Source organism: Leptopilina boulardi, unplaced genomic scaffold, assembly GCF_019393585.1.
Source record: "Leptopilina boulardi isolate dan_hultmark-lab unplaced genomic scaffold, ZJU_Lbou_2.1 LbouV2_46, whole genome shotgun sequence".
In the NCBI taxonomy this organism is placed as follows: Eukaryota; Metazoa; Arthropoda; class Insecta; order Hymenoptera; family Figitidae; genus Leptopilina; species Leptopilina boulardi.
Genome location: NW_026137990.1, coordinates 119,201 through 137,094, shown reverse-complemented (window position 1 = coordinate 137,094; position 17,894 = coordinate 119,201). Strand labels below are relative to the sequence as shown.

Genomic DNA, 17,894 nt, shown 5'->3' with positions numbered 1-17,894 from the left:
TTCTTTGCTGTGCAGGGCTACTTCCAGGGGGGGAGGGGGGGAAGACATCTTGGAGGAGGGGGGTCGGGGTGGGTTCCGTACCTTCCAGTACCATTAAGAATGTGAATTTGACTGTCTGTTTTGATAGAGAGCAACGATACTAGGGAAGGCGGGCTTCGCCCGCCTCTGCATTCTTTGCTGTGCAGGGCTACTTCCAGGGGGGGAGGGGGGGGAAGACATCTTGGAGGAGGGGGGTCGGGGTGGGTTCTGTACCTTCCAGTACCATTAAGAATGTGAATTTGACTGTCTGTTTTGATAGAGAGCAACGATACTAGGGAAGGCGGGCTTCGCCCGCCTCTGCATTCTTTGCTGTGCAGGGCTACTTCCAGGGGGGAGGGGGGGAAGACATCTTGGAGGAGGGGGGTCGGGGTGGGTTCCGTACCTTCCAGTACCATTAAGAATGTGAATTTGACTGTCTGTTTTGATAGAGAGCAACGATACAAGGGAAGGCGGGCTTCGCCCGCCTCTGCATTCTTTGCTGTGCAGGGCTACTTCCAGGGGGGAGGGGGGGAAGACATCTTGTAGGAGGGGGGTCGGGGTGGGTTCCGTACCTTTCAGTACCATTAAGAATGTGAATTTGACTGTCTGTTTTGATAGAGAGCAACGATACTAGGGAAGGCGGGCTTCGCCCGCCTCTGCATTCTTTGCTGTGCAGGGCTACTTCCAGGGGGGGAGGGGGGAAGACATCTTGGAGGAGGGGGGTCGGGGTGGGTTCCGTACCTTCCAGTACCATTAAGAATGTGAATTTGACTGTCTGTTTTGATAGAGAGCAACGATACTAGGGAAGGCGGGCTTCGCCCGCCTCTGCATTCTTTGCTGTGCAGGGCTACTTCCAGGGGGGAGGGGGGGAAGACATCTTGGAGGAGGGGGGTCGGGGTGGGTTCCGTACCTTCCAGTACCATTAAGAATGTGAATTTGACTGTCTGTTTTGATAGAGAGCAACGATACTAGGGATGGCGCGCTTCGCCCGCCTCTGCATTCTTTGCTGTGCAGAGCTACTTCCAGGGGGGGAGGGGGGGAAGACATCTTATATATTATATATACATAATATATGTATAATATAATATAATATCATAATAATATAATATTCAATCGAATCAAATTTAATGTGCGATCTCTCAAAACTATCTTTATAGGAATTCCAGTTTCGTGGTATTAGTAATTTTTGTAGTGTGCTTTTCATGTTTCTGCATTTTTCTCGAAAACTAATGACTTTTGGTAAAAAATGTATAGGACATAAAATGTTCATTTTTAGAAGCTCTACAACTTTTGTAAGAACGATTTTTTTTAATTTTGCGTTTTTTACGAGTTAAACGCAAAAAACCATAATTTTATGGTGTTTTTTATCGTTTTCACCATAAAAATGAAATTTGCGGTAATTTTCACTATCATTTTCGTGATCAGCGCATGAAATTACGTAAGTATACCAAGTTTCATTAAAATCGGAAGGGGGGGGGTTTTCGGAAGTGCACCCCACTTTAAATAAGTATATACCTTTCTCAGTGAGAAAGAAATCAATAAATTAAAAAAGAATTATTAAAACTTTCAGAATTAGACAATTAAGAACACACAAATACAAATTAATTACAAAATTTAAATTAATTGTTAACGACTTATAATTGTAAATTAAAAAAGGTTTCTCTTTCATTACTAACTTGAAATTTTATGAAGACGTGAATAGCTTGAAGGTTCACAAGACACTGACAAATAATAGAGGAAATATATGAGGATTAATGTCCAGAAATGAAAAAATTATCAAATTCAAGGAATCAAACCCTCTCATTGTACTATAATGTATATATGTAACCCGAGAAATTTTTTCAAGACAATTTTGCTAAACAGTTTATTATTATTTCTAATAAATTGTAATGCGAAAATATTTTGTAAATTTTTTATTTTTTATTAGAATTAATTTAAAAATATACAAATTATTTGAATTTTTTTACTAACTTTTGGAAAATTTGACTTTTATTATATATTATATTTATATACATTTAGAACATATATTTCGCAATATTCAACTCTTTTTAAAATAAAAAATTTTATAAAAAAATAAATTATAATATTTCAAACAAAATTCCTGAACTGAAATTGTATAAAACTACGTTTCAAAATGTTATCTTTATTTTATTATCAAAAATTAATAAATTTCTGCATTTTTTTATGAATTACAGTAAAATAAACAATACAATAATAATTGAACAAATTTAATTAACGTAAGTTTTCTCTTATTTTATGGTAAAATTTTAGAAATAAAAATTAATAAATTTACTTTGAAACAGTTTAAATATGTATATATCATTTCCACTGAGAAAGAAAACAATGGATTTCAAAAAAATTATTAAAACTTTCTGAATTAGACAATTAAGATCATAAAAATAAAAATTAATTACAAAATTTAAAGTAATTGTTAACCACATATAATTGTAAAGAAAAGAAAGTTTTTCTTTCACTACTAACTTGTAATTTAATGAAGATACAGAAATGAAAAAATTATCTAATTCAAGGAATCGAACCCTCTCATTGTACTATAATATTCACATGTAACCTGAGAAATGTTTTCATGATAACTTTCCTAAACAGTTTATTATTATTTCTAATAAATTATAAAATATTTTGCAATTTTTTATTAGAATTAATTTAAAAATACACTACCGTCCGAAATTGTGCGAACTCTGCTTTTTCAACAACTATAAAACTGTTCAAATCTTAAAAAATATTAAAACTAAAATTTTTTCCTCTTTATTTTATTAAAGCTAATAAAAGTATGAAAGAAATGACACGTTGACAAAGAGAATATGTTAATTTTTCAATTAGATATCTAAGAAAAACCCAATTTTCAATGTTTTTACTATTTTTTTTATTTCTCTGGCAAAAATTAATATTTTTAAACGTTCTTAGGCTCATTGAAATCGAATTTTGTTATGCAATTCAAATTATATAAAACAATTCATGTACACATTCTTCCCTAGCGTATGCAAACCGTGAAAGTTGGCTCATAAAATGTCAAAAAATTTAAATTTAATTCTACAATAAAATATAATGTTTAAAAATCAAGTAATTATATCATTCTAAACTTCTCTGATTTATGTAAGTAAATTTAAGATTTATACATTTTACTGATCATTTTTTGTCATATAAATATTAATCACAATTTTTTGACATTTTATGAGCCAACTTTCACGGTTTGCATACGCTAGGGAAGAATGTGTACATGAATTGTTTTATATAATTTGAATTGCATAACAAAATACGATTTCAATGAGCCTAAGAACGTTTAAAAATATTAATTTTTGCCAGAGGAATAAAAAAAATAGTAAAAACATTGAAAATTGGGTTTTTCTTAGATATCTAATTGAAAAATTAACATATTCTCTTTGTCAAGGTGTCATTTCTTTCAGAATTTTATTAACTTTAATAAAATAAAGAGGAAAAAATTTTAGTTTTAATATTTTTGAAGATTTGAACAGTTTTATATTTGTTGAAAAAGCAGAGTTCGCACAATTTCGGACGGTAGTGTATACAAATTATTTGAATTTTTTTTATTAACTTTTATAAAATTTGATTACATTTAGGATATGTTTACAAGGTTGCTACGTTTCCAAATTTTTAGAAGTCCCTGACTTTTCCAGGTTTTCCAGACCATTTTTCTTAAAATACTCTAACCAAATATAGAATTGATTTCTAATAAAGATTTCATTCATATGTTCATTAAATAATTCATTGAAATTTACAATAAAGTATTTACAAACATCTAAAATTAGTTTAAAAAAATTCTGCCTTTTGATGTCAAAAATATACTTTTAATCATAAAAAACATAATTTTTCTTTTTAAATTTTATTTTCACCTTGAAAACTTTGATTATTCAAGTTTTAAATATTTAATTTCTTTTAAAATTCAGAAAAAATTGCAAAAAATTTTAACGCAATTGTTTAAAGATGCTTGCATTTTCTAAATAATGTTATTAAAAAATGACCAAAGTTAATGAAATACTTATTTAAAAAAAATTTTAAAATTATAAAATAAATTGCAAAAAATAATTGTGTCTGATAATTATTAAAATAAAATTATTTAACAAAATTAAAGTGTCTTTAAACAATCGAGTTAAACAAATAATTTGAATTGACTTTTACAAAGAGATCTAATTAGAGTTTTTATTTAAAAGTAAAATTTAAGAAGATTTAAATTAAATTTTTTTAATAGAAGTTTTGAAAAAATGTATTTGAAATTCTGAAAAATAAAGTTTTTAAAATATTCCAAGTTAATTTTTTAAACATAATTTGAATGTTTATGAACAAGTAATTGAAAAATAAAATAATTGAATTTTCCTAAATTCTACTAAAATTTATTGAATTTTTAAAGAATTTTATTTAAAATTTTACAAAATTATCAAGGGGAGTTTCATACAGTCACTAATTCTATTTTGAACTATTTTAATTCTTTTTTAGAAGAATCAGGGAAAAATTCAAAACTTTATTTAGAAATCAGTGTTAATTCAGGGAATTATATCTAAAATACTGGAAAAATAACAAACATCTAAAATTACTAAAAAGATATTCTGCTTTTTGGTATCAAAAATATATTTTTAAACATAAAAAACTTAATTTCCCCTTTTGAATTTTATTTTCACTTTGAAAACTTCGAGTTTTAAATATTTAATTTCATTTAAAATTCAGAAAAAATTGCAAACATTTTAATTGCAATTGTTTATAGATGCTTGAATTTGGGTAAAATTTTCTCAAAAAAATCAATGTTGGTCATGGGTTTTACCGGGCATTGAAGTTTTGAGTATAATTTTTTTCAAAAATGCATAGCTCTTAGACGTTTTAATCGATTTTGTTCATATTTATGTGACTAATAATTGTTTTATTGATAATTTTAATGCAATAGAAAACAAAAAAAAAATTCGAAAATTGCCCCAAAAAAAGTAAAAAAAAATTTTGATTCCACTTTTTCGGGCATAAGCACCCCTTCGATTTTTTTCTATTCATAATATTTAAATTCCTTATCTTCTCCTGAATTTTTTCAAAAAAAAATTGCTGGAGACTTTAAAACTAACTAAAGTATTCAACTTTTTGTCCTGCAGCGCACGTATTTTGTATTTACACGAACGCGTCGAGCCTGAGGTCCATGTGCCGGACAATCCTATTTTATTTTTGATTTCTTAATCCTTACTATTATTTTGATTATGAAGTTATTTATACACATACTTATTTTATACAAAAGAAAAAATATGAAATAAATAATTACTATTGTTATAAACATTTTATAAACAAAGTTAACCACCCTGTAATTATTATTGTGGAAGATAAACTTTTACAAGGGTCAATTTTTCTAAAAAAAATTTAATTTAAGTCATGGGTCTTTCAATTTTTTAAACTTGGAATAAATATAGTTTTTATGAGAGAAAAATTAGGAAAAACAATTTTTTAAATTGGAGATTTTTCCGGTCATCAAACATTGAAGAACAATTTTTAAAGGAAACATTTTTATGCATTTATAGTTGGATTTTATTTATATTTTAGGATATAATAATAGATTTACTAACAATTTAAAGTGTATTATTTAAAAAAAATTCAAAATTTCCCCAAAAAAATATATGTGCCGTTCGTTCTTAAGTACGAGCCAATATTATTTACTTCTGATTTTTTTTATGTTTTGTACAAAGGATGAACATAACTTAAACGAAAAACATCTAAGAAATCATTTTTCTGAATGTTGCTCAATTCAATAAACTGGAAATTTTCATCATCAAGTTCCAAAAAATGAAAACGAAATCTTCTGCAAAGTTTACCTTGCATCTAAAGATTTTAAATTATTAAAAATACTAAATTGAACATTTATCTACTTAAAAAAATTTATAATCGCAAATCTTGATTTTTAAACGTTTGTTTTTTCTATCCTTTTCAAAATGGCGGATCCAATATGGCGGACGACAAAATTAAAAATTCATTTAATCGGCATGAAACTTGTTACTCGAGGGTTTCCGGGGTCGCTGATTACGAATCTGAAGTTAATTTTTAAAAATTCAAAATTGCGAATCCAATATAGCGGACGACAACATTAAAATTATACAAAAACACCCTTCTCTTTTACCACACGGGCCCTTTTGAATTTTTAAAAACTAACTTCAGATTCGTGATCAGCGACCCCGAAAACCCCCGAGTAACAAGTTTCATGCCGATTGGATGAATTTTTAATTTCGTCGTCCGCCATATTTGATCCACCATTTAAAATTTTTAAAAACCGACTTCAGATTCGTAATCGGCAACCCCAAGAAATAATTTTTTAGCGAGTCCGATTAATTTTTAATTTTTTCATTCGCCAAATTAGATCCACCATTTTTAATTTTCAAAATTTTGCGATTCTGATATTATATTCGTAATCTGCGACCCCTAAAACCCCTAGTTAGTGATTTTCAAGCAAATATGATGGATTTTTTTTCAGCCTTACCAAAAGGTGGTTAATATATTGACCACTGTGACTGAAAAGGTTACTTTAGTAAACTTGATGTCAAAGTAATTAGTTATGTTTGTCAAATTTCTTTTATATACTTTAAAATTGCAAACAAATCCATCTTATTCTTACATTTTTACATCTCTGGCGTAAGGTCCCTTTTAACTTACCAGGTCACATTTAAAACATTATTTTATTATTTTATAAATAATAAAATTTGAATTATTTAAATTAATTAATATACACACTTACCTGTCAAGATCAAATTAAAAATCCTTTATTTTTTGTTATTTGTATTGTAATCATCAATAATGTTTTCACTACACTCGCTCCGATATTTTCTAATTTCTAGTATCACTTTCTAATATCTTATTAAAGTAAATAAAATATTTCTATATGTTAAAGATTTAAAAATTTTCATTACATACATTCCATTTTACATATGTACTGAAAATTCTTTAAAGAAATAAAAAATATAGAAACATTACAAAATATTCCCTGGATAACTAAAAAAAATTGTATGTATATTTATAGCTGAAAAATAATAATATTCATATATCTTATTATTATTTCATCATTAATAAAAGATATTTTATTACAAAATTTCATTATAAACAATATTTTTAACATATATTTTTTCTGGAAATTGATTATTTTTACATACTGCTGAACCTGCAATATGAATTTTTAAATTTTCCTTCGATTTTACTCGAGAACAACCAACATAAATTTGGCCATGTCCAAAAGCTGAAATTGGCAAATAAATTCCAACTCTATCAAAAGATTGTCCTTGAGATTTATTTATAGTCATAGCATAAGCAAGTCTAATTGGAAATTGTCTTCTTATCATTTTGAAAGGAAATGTACCTTGTGAAGGAGATAAATCAATTCGTGGAATAAAAACTATTTCACCTTTAGATTTTCCAACAATAATTTCTGCAGAAATAACATTTCTTAATAAAGATTTGACAACTAATCGTGTACCATTACATAATCCTTGAACCAAATTCATATTCCTTAAAAGCATAATTATACATCCCTCCTTTAATGATAATCTATGAGGTGGTAAACCATCTGGTGTTAAACTATTTAAAATTTCCACTGGAACAATGTTATTGATGTCTTTCTGATCCTCGTCTACATGTGAATCTATACTGTAATAAACAACTTCATTTCCTTCTGAATTTGACAAAATACGATCATTCATATCTAATACCTCAGAATTTGTTAATGAAAGAATGCAAGAAGAATAAGCAGATACATCATTTGAACTTATTGATGAACCATATATTTCTTCAATTAAATTTCCATTCGAAATCAAATCTTGTGGAATTTCTAAAACGTTATTTTTCTTTTCAAATGTACTTTGATGTTTACCATCGCCGACATTTAATAACCAGTTTGAAAAGTTTATCTGATTATTATTTAATCTAACATTAACGTGTAACGACCTAGTTTGAAAAAGATGCCACAATTTACTATTTTTCACACATACTTCAACAATATGAGTCCGACTACCGTGTGGAACAATTGGCAAAATTTGCCTAAAATCTCCTGAAAGCAAAATAACTTTACCTCCAAACGGTTTCTTACATTTCGTAATATCCCTCAACATAACTTCCATTGCTTGTAAAGCATATTTAGGTGCCATTGTAATTTCGTCCCAAATAATGATTTTAGCACTTCTTAAAAGTTCACTGTGTTTTGACATCCCACTTATATTACATGTTGAATCTTCATTAATTGGTATAGGAAATTTAAACATAGAAGGTGCCGTTCGTCCACCTTTTAAAAGATTCGCAGCTATACCAGTCCATGCTACTGATAAAACCACCAATCCTTCACTCTCTACAGTTGTAATTATTGTATTATGTAAATAACTTTTACCACTTCCTCCAGGTCCATCGAGATAAATATATCTATTACTACAATTATCATTATGTACTGCCATCATAATATCATTGAAAACATTACGTTGGTCATCATTCAAACTTTTAATAAGACAATCAGACTTTATTTTAAGTAATTGTAATTCTAAAGCACTATTTTCCTTACTTACTGAATTATAATCATCAAAAACTTTCTGATTAATATGTGGCAAACCAAATTGATGGAGCGAAAATCCATGAAAACTAAATACTTCATTAATTAGAATTAATGATTTTTGAATCGACACTTCCACAGGTAAATCATTCTCAAAAATCATATCTTCTTTGTATTTATTCCATAAATCAATAGCATTCACAGGCGATCCAAATACACATATGTATGCAAATAAACGACAAAGTTCTTTAGGAAACTTCATACTCACAGCTTCAGTCAAACAATTGTTCCATTCGTTATCGTCTACCATTAAATTTCTCGCACGTGCAGCTTCTGTAAAAGTGTTGTATGTAATACCTTCATAAGTTTTTATATCTTCAAATGACTTAGCACCACGTACATAAAGTAGTAAAAGTCTTAGAAAATACCTTTCAATATCTTTTGGACTAACAAAATACATTCGACAAATTAAGGTTTTAGTAATTCGTTGTCTTACTTTCCAAGTTTTTGAAGATTCAACAAAAACATAGTTATGAGGTATTTCTGTATATAAATATTTGCGCGCCTCGGAATCTTCTGCATTCAATTTAAACCATGCCGTCAATGTCGTGTTTTTGAATTTGTTAACGGCTTCTTCCTCTAATCCTTCTTGAAAACATATTGATTGTTGATTAGGTAAATGTACAGCTAATCTGTATGTTGCATGTGATTGTTCATGCATAGGAAATTCGTATAATCTATGCATTGCTTCTGGTGGACATACATATCGTGTATTTAAATAATATTGAATTTCATCATATTGCATTTCTTGATTATCATCCTTGTAAACAATAAATGCACAGTCATGGCCCTTATAGCAATATTTAAATAAATATTTAATGCCACCTGTACTACTACATACCATAACAGTTATGTGACATTCAAATTTTTTACTTAAATATGGATTGTAAGGTACAATCATTGAATTATCTGCAATACACTTAATTGATCCATCTTTATTATAAAAGATAATTTGCTTACCATCTTTTCTTCTTCTATATTCTGGATAATTCTTAGAGTGATAAGATGTTTCTGAACAAAATGGCTTCGGATAATATTTCGTACAAATTTTTTTTTCAGAGTCCATGCAAGGTGAATTTATATTTTGATTACCACAAGGCCCATGGACTTGAAACTGCTTTACAATATTAAATAGCTCAGGATTCTTTATTTCATCTGGTATTTCTGCACATATTATTTTATCTACAGTTTCAGTATCACGGATCTTTTCACTTAAAAATGTAATGAAATGCACATGAGGCAATCCACGCTTTTGAAACTCTATTACATAAACAAATGCAATAACTGGACCAAAAATTTCTTCATCTTTTATTTCTTTCATTAATTCTTGTACTTTTCTCCTAAAAACTCTTGCTACAATGTCAGGACGATCAGACGCAGATTCACAATCTAACAAATTTTCTCTAATCTCGCACCATTTTGGATTACAAGTCATGGTAATAAATAAATCTGGTCTTCCAAATTCTTGAACTAATCGCATAGCATCCATGAAAGATTGTTGATAGGAACGTGGCCCTCCAGTAAATGTTGAAGGCAAAATAACAATTTTTCCTGGTCGAACATTCTCTTCTTTAACTTTATTATTAACATAATCCATTAATCCACAATACATTTCTGCTCGAAGTTTTTTCTGTTCTAAACGAATGTATTTTAAACGCTCACCTTCTACTTTTGACCAGATGTCAACTATATATTGTTGAGTTAATTTTCCTAATGCTAAACATGGATTAAAAGTGCCTCTATATGAAAGTCGATACATATAAAACTGTAAAGGAGTAACATTACGGTTACCTTTAATATGTTTGATGTTAACAGTCCATCCAGGATCACCTGAAGGAAACATTAAAGGATACGTCATAGGATCAACATTTGCACTAAGACTGGAAATTGGAATACTTTCAGAATTCTTTGGATATATACATATATCTCGTTCCATGGGTGGTTCACCATCTTCGCTTACAAATATAACTGCTACTTCATCAGATGACGGAAGATTAAATTTCTTTTAATTCAATGATCTATCGCGTTTAATCCACATTTCAATTTTTCTAGGAGGCTTATTTAATAATTTTGCTCTTGCTTCCTCTTCAATTTCTACTTCTCGCATCATTTTAAATGCTTTAGCATATGGATTAATCTCTCGAAGTAATAGGTCTAATTCCACCAATAATACTCTTACAATTTTTTCATTACATTCGTTTTTCAATCGTTCTTGAACAGCTTCATTTGAATCAATGACATACAATTGACCATATTTACGTCTATCATCATCTTTCGGATGTAAAGAATATGTACAATGATATACTTGACCGTGAATTCGAAAAACATACGGACCAGATCCTTTTGGAATTTCCAATTTAGCACCCATACTCGCAAAAGCTAACGAACTATTATAAAAACGAATATTTTTTTTAAAATTATTACCTTCCGAGTTAGAATTGCTCAATAAACTTTTTAAATATAATGGATAAGGATTTAGTTCATTTAATTTTACTTTCCCTTTATGGCAACATGTACTAAATTTTTTGTCTTGCGGCCTTTCGCACAAAAAATTTAATGAACTACAAAACTCACACTTAACATTCATCAAACCTAAATAATTTTGTAAAACACTATTTTCATCAAAATCTTCAAAAAAAGTCATTGCAACTTTTCATATTTTTAACGTCTTCCTATTTTGCTTACTATATTTACATGCTAAATTTTTTCTTCGTCGCTCTTTCTTATCAACATCCATTTCCAGAGATAATTGTTTTCTTTTACTTATTAAATTTTTATTTTGACGATCTCTTTTCTCAATTTCTGTTTCTAAAGATAGTTTTATTTTTTTGCATAACAAATTCTTTTCTTCACGATCTCGTTTCTCAATTTCTGTTTCTAAAGATAGTTTTATTTTTTTGCATAACAAATTCTTTTCTCGACGCTCTTTCTTTACAATATCCGTATCTTCACGTTTTCGCTTTCTTTGTTTATCTTCTTCTTGTCGTTTTCTTTTTTGTTCTACTGTTTCTTCAAACCTTATCTTTCTTTTTCTCTCCATATCTTTTATTGCACGATTACTCTTTTTCTCATTTTCCTCATACAAGGGAAATTCGATCATTGTATTCTCAGTAGATAATACTTTGTTTTCATCATTAAGAATATGCAGAATCTTAGATTTTGTAACTAATAAATTTTCAGATCGATCATCAAAAAGACGTCCCCAATTAGGTTCGAGAATTATAGATCTTACAACAGACGATTCTTCTGACGGACAATGATACAAATAATTATATTTAAATATTAAATACAAATGTTGTCTCATTTCAGAATGAATATAATCAATATTATTTGGCAACATATTAAAGTATACAGAAGTGGCAAATGCTATTGCAAATAATCCACAATCAGTACCATTCGGTTGTTGCTGGACAGCCACAAAAACAACTGGTGGTTCGAAAGGATACAATTTACACAAATAATCTTTTTGATGATGATTCAAACATCCATTATTTACACTATCATAAATATAAAGACTTGTACCATCATAATATGTACAAATCCAATGACCAGATTCGTGCCATCCACTGAATAAAATTTGAATATGCTGTTGATTTTTTTCAATAGGAAGAATTAATTCTAGTGTATTTAAAAGCAACGTACTTTGCATATTAAAAGTATAATTTGAAACTCTTCTCAATAACTTTTCAAATTCGTGCATATGATTATCATTGAGCATTTCGCCCTCACTGAGAATAATAGCATAATCTTTATCACTTAAATTAACGTTATTCCTTTCCCTGTTTGACATAGTTACAATATTTTATACTGTACTTGTATTTGTACTTTCTAAATCTAGTAGTATTATTAGTGTATTTTTCTATGATCTAGTATTACTTTAAAAAACTTTATTTCATTTTTAATTTACTCTTTCATTATCATTCTTCAAATTTTCATTCAATTTTCATTTCCATTTTTCATAAATATTTTGATTTTAAGATCATAAAAATTATAATTTTAATATGTATGTATTCATTCCATTTTTGTACATCTCATTTCCTTTTTTTTCTATATTCATTTCATTTCAATCATCAAATATTTCATTTCATGTCTTATTTCATTTGTCCAATATCATATAAATATTTCTTTTCATGTCTTATTTCATTTGTCCAATATCTTTTTTTCCATACATTATTTCATTTTTACCCATCAAAATTTCTTTTCCATGTCATTCTATTTTTGCCCCTCAGTTTTATTTTTCCCATTTGCTATTCCATTTTATCCCGTCTAATTTCAATTTTTCTAATTATCCAATTAATTTTCAACTTTTTAAAGTTGTACTTCGCATTAAAAAAATCTTTTCTTTTTATTGTAAATTTTCACTTAACTACTGTATTTAATTTTTCACAAATTTTTTAATCACCAACAATTTTTAATAATTAGAACAGACTATTTTTCACTAACATTTTTATAATCACGGAAACACTTCTCAAATAAAAAAAAATTATTATTTTATATTTTATATTTTATATTTTTATGTACAATTATATGATTATTAATTTTTCTAACTAACAATTTTTTTAAACAATTTGCATACATAAATTTTTTTAACAAAACATTTTTTTTCAAACACTTGGTCACAAAATTGTTTAAACACACAAATTTTTTTAATTTCATTCACAATTATCACTTAGTCACAAATCTCTTTAAGAACAATAACTTTTTTATCAACTATAACACATTTTCAATTTATAAAAATCAATAAATTTTTCCTTAACGACTTTTTACACTAAAACTTTTTTTAACAATACATGGTTCTTTAATCACTCGGTCACAATATGTTTTAAACACAATAAATTTTTAATTTTAATCACAATTTTCACTTCGTCAAAAAAAATTTTAAGCACTTTTTTACACACTTTCATAGTTTTCTAATTAATATATTTAATATATTTTCATTAATTGATATTTATTTAATCACTATCACTACTTTTTATTAATTTTCCTTCGTTTTTCACAATCCTCTTCATCTGAGAGGACGAACGCAACTAAAGTAATAAAGTTTCAAAAATTAGTAAATTTTTCCACAATTCAGGTACCTGGCTATAAACCCATTCTTGAAAAGGTCTTTAAATAATAGATAGATAACAACTCATTTGTTTTGATTTTGAAGTAACCTTTGAGGCAATTAACTTCTCTCTCTAACCATAATGCTTGAATACAAACTTTCCTTTTCTTAAGAAGAGACAAATCAGTTAAAGGACAACATAATATTATTCCCTCTCCTTACTCAAAACAATCAAATGCAATCTTTCCTCTTCTAATGGATAGAGCGAACTCCTTTTTTCTCTCCCCCTCTCTCTACCCAAAGCTAAAACTTCTCTTTCTCTCTCAAGAAGAAAATTAATAAACCAATCAGTGAAAGGGCATTATTATTATATTATATTAATATATCTATATATATGAAATTTTTCTCTCCCCACTCAAGATAATCAACTGCAATCTTTCCTTTTCTAATGAATAAAGCGAGCTCATTTTCTCTCTCTCTCTCTCTCTCTCTCTACACCCAAAGGTAAAAGTTCTCTTTCTCTCTTAAGGAGAAAACAGCATGGGGCTGCGGACAGAATGAATGAATGAATGAAAACGAAGATTATTATTTAAAGAATTATAACATTACAATATTTCATGATATACAATATTCTTCACATATAACTTTTCAGGAAATTCTATATTTTTATATATAGCAGAATCAATAGCATGAATTTTTAGATGTTCCTTGGATTTAACTCTAGAACAACCAACATAAATTTGACCATGACCAAATGTTGAAATTGGTAAATAAATTCCTACTCTATCAAAAGATTGTCCTTGAGATTTATTAATAGTCATGGCATAAGCAAGTCTAACAGGAAATTGTCTTCTTACCATTTTGAAAGGATATGTGTCTTGAGAAGGAGATAAATCAATACGTGGAATAAAAACTATTTCACCTTTAGATTTTCCAGAAATTATTTCTGCAGAAATTACGTTTCTCAATAATGATTTTACAACTAATCGAGTCCCATTACATAATCCTTGAACTAAATTCATATTTCTCAAAAGCATAATTATACATCCTACCTTTAAAGATAATTTATGAGGAGGTAAACCATCTGGTGTCAAACTATTTAAAAATTCTATTGGAATAATATTATTTACATCTTTTGGGTCGTCATCGACATGTGAATCAACACTATAATAAACTACTTCTTGTCCTTCTAATTTTAACAAAATACGTTCATTTAGATCTAACACTTCAGAATTAGTCAATGAAAGTATGCATGATGAGTAAACAGATACATCATTTTGATTTATTGACAATCCATATATTTCATCTATTAAATTTCCGCCAGAAATCAAATCCTGTGGAATTTCTAAAACACCGTTCTCTTTTTCAAACATAGAATGAGTTTTACCGTCACCAACATTTAATAACCAATTTGAAAACTCTTCCTCTTTATTATCCAATCTAACATTAACATGTAAGGACCTAGTTTCAAAAAGATCCCACAATCTACTATTTTTCACACATACCTCAACAATGTGAGTGCGACTGCCATGCGAAATAATTGGCAAAGTTTGTCTAAAATCTCCTGAAAGCAAAATAACTTTACCGCCGAATGGTTTATTACATTGTGTTATATCTCGCAACATAGTCTCCATAGCTTGTAAAGCAAATTTAGGTGCCATCGTAATTTCATCCCAAATTATAATTTTGGCATTTTTTAAAAGTTCAGCGTGTTTTGACATTCTACTTATATTACATGTTGAATCTTCATTGATTGGAATAGGAAATTTAAAAACTGAATGTGAGGTTCGTCCACCTCTTAAAAGATTAGCTGCTATACCAGTCCAAGCAACTGCTAAAACTACTAATTCTTGACTTTCAAGAGTAGCAATAATTGTATTTTCTAAATAACTTTTACCACAACCACCAGGTGCAGAAACAAAAAAGTACCTATTTTTGCAATCATCATTATGTATTGCTGCCATGACATCATCAAAAATTTTGCGCTGATCATTGTTCAAACTTTTAATAAGTACTTCACTTTCTTCTTTGAGCAATTTTAATGATAGTTCATTAGCTTTCTTGTCGACAGAAATATAATCGTCGATAATTTTTTGATCAATATTTGGTAAACCAAATTTATTTAGAGAAAATCCATGAAAATTAAGCACTTCATTAATTAATATTAACGCTTTTTGAGTTGCTACTTCTACAGGTACATTATTATCAAAAACCATGTGTTCTTTGTACTTATTCCATAAATCAATTGCATTCACAGGCAATCCAAACACACATATATATGCAAATAGACGACAAAGTTCTTTAGGAAATTTCATGCTTACAGCTTCAGCCAAACAATTATCCCATTCACTATCATCTACTATCAAATTTCGTGCACGCACTGCTTCTACAAAAGTATTGTATGTAATACCTTCATATGTTCTTACATCTTCAAATGATTTAGCACCACGTACATAAAGTAGTAAGACTCTCAAAAAATATCTTTCAACATCTTTCGGACTTACAAAATACATGCGGCAAATTATAGGTTTGGTAATTCGTTCCCTTATTTTCCAAGTTTTTGATGATTCAACGAAAACATACTTATGTGGTATTTCTGTGTACAAATACTTGCGTGCTTCAGGATTTTCTCGATTTAATTTGAACCATGCTGTTAATGTCGTATTTTTAAATTTATTAACTGCTTCTTCTTCTAATCCTTCTTTAAAACATATTAATTGCTGATTTGGTAAATGTACAGCTAATCTATAAGTTGTATGTGATTGTTCATGCATATTGAATTCGAATAATCTGTGCATAGCTTCTGGTGGACATACATAACGTGTGTTTAAATAATTAACAATTTCATCATATTTCATTTCCTCATTATCATCCTTATAACCTATTATTGCACAGTCATGACCTTTATACATATATTTGAATAAATATTTAATGCCATCCGTACTACCACATGGTATAACACAAATATGACCTTCAAATTTTTTACTCAAATACAGATTATATGGTACGATCATCGAATTGTCAGCGGTACATTTAATTGACCCATCTTTGTTATAAAAAATGATTTTTTTACCATCATTTCTTCGCCTGAGTTCCGGATAATTCTTAGAACCATAAGTTGTTTCAGAACAAAACGGCTTTGGATAGTTTTTTGTACAAACTTTCTTCTCAGGGTCCATGCAAGGTGAATTCATATTTTCTTTTCCACAAGGCCCATGAACTTGAAATTGCTTTACAATCTTAAAAAGTTCTGGATTCTTTGTTTCATCTGGAATTTCAGCACATATCATTTTATGTAAAGTTTCTGCATCGCGAATTGGATTACGTAAAAATATAATTAAATGCACATGTGGCAATCCACGCTTTTGAAATTCTATGACATAAACAAAAGCAAGAATTGGTCCAAAAATTTCTTTTTCTTTTATATCTTTCATTATCTCTTTCACTTTTTGTTGAAAAACTCTAGTCACAATATCCGGACGATCAGATGCAATTTCAATATCCAACAAATTTTCTGTAATCTCCCGCCACTTTGGATTACATGTCATGGTAATAAATAAATTTGGTTTTCCAAATTCTTGAACTAATCGCATAGCATCCATAAAACATTGTTGATAACAACGTGGCCCTCCAATAAATGTCGAAGGTAAAATAATCATTTTTCCAAGTCGAACATTTTCATTTTTTGCTTTATTACGAACATAATCCATTAATCCACAATACAATTCCGCTCGAAGTTTTTTTTGTTGTAAACGAATGTATTTTAAACGTTCACCTTCTACTTTCGACCAGACATCAACTACATATTGTTGAGTTAATTTTCCTAATTGTAAACATGGATTAAAAGTTCTTCTACATGCAAGACGATACATATAAAATTGTAAAGGAGTAACATTTCGAGTACCTTGAGTATGCTTAAGGTTAACAGTCCATCCAGGATCACCATGAGGAAAAATTAAAGGATATGTCATGGGATCAACATTTTCGCTAAGACTAGATATTGGAATACTCTTTAAACCTTTTGGGTGTATACATATATCACGTTCCATAGGAGGTTCACCATCTTCGCTAACAAATACAAGTGCTACTTCACTACAAGATGGAACATTAAATTTGCTTTGATTCAATGATCTATCTCGTTTAATCCACATTTGAATATTCCTTATAGGCTCATTTTTAGATTTTGCTAGTGCTTCTTCTTCTAATTCTACCTCTCTCATCATTTTAAAAGCTTTAGCATAAGGATTA

General features: G+C 28.8%; 1 protein-coding gene across 1 annotated transcript; it reads right to left on the bottom strand.

The window, feature by feature from the left end:
- Positions 1-7,201: 7,201 nt before the first annotated feature.
- Positions 7,202-10,535, bottom strand: LOC127289553 (uncharacterized). The gene is made up of 2 exons (XM_051317544.1): positions 7,364-10,535; positions 7,202-7,269 (listed from the first exon to the last, which is right to left on the bottom strand). Exons 1-2 carry the CDS (start codon positions 10,533-10,535, stop codon positions 7,202-7,204), a joined length of 3,240 nt encoding a protein of 1,079 aa, XP_051173501.1.
- Positions 10,536-17,894: the final 7,359 nt, after the last annotated feature.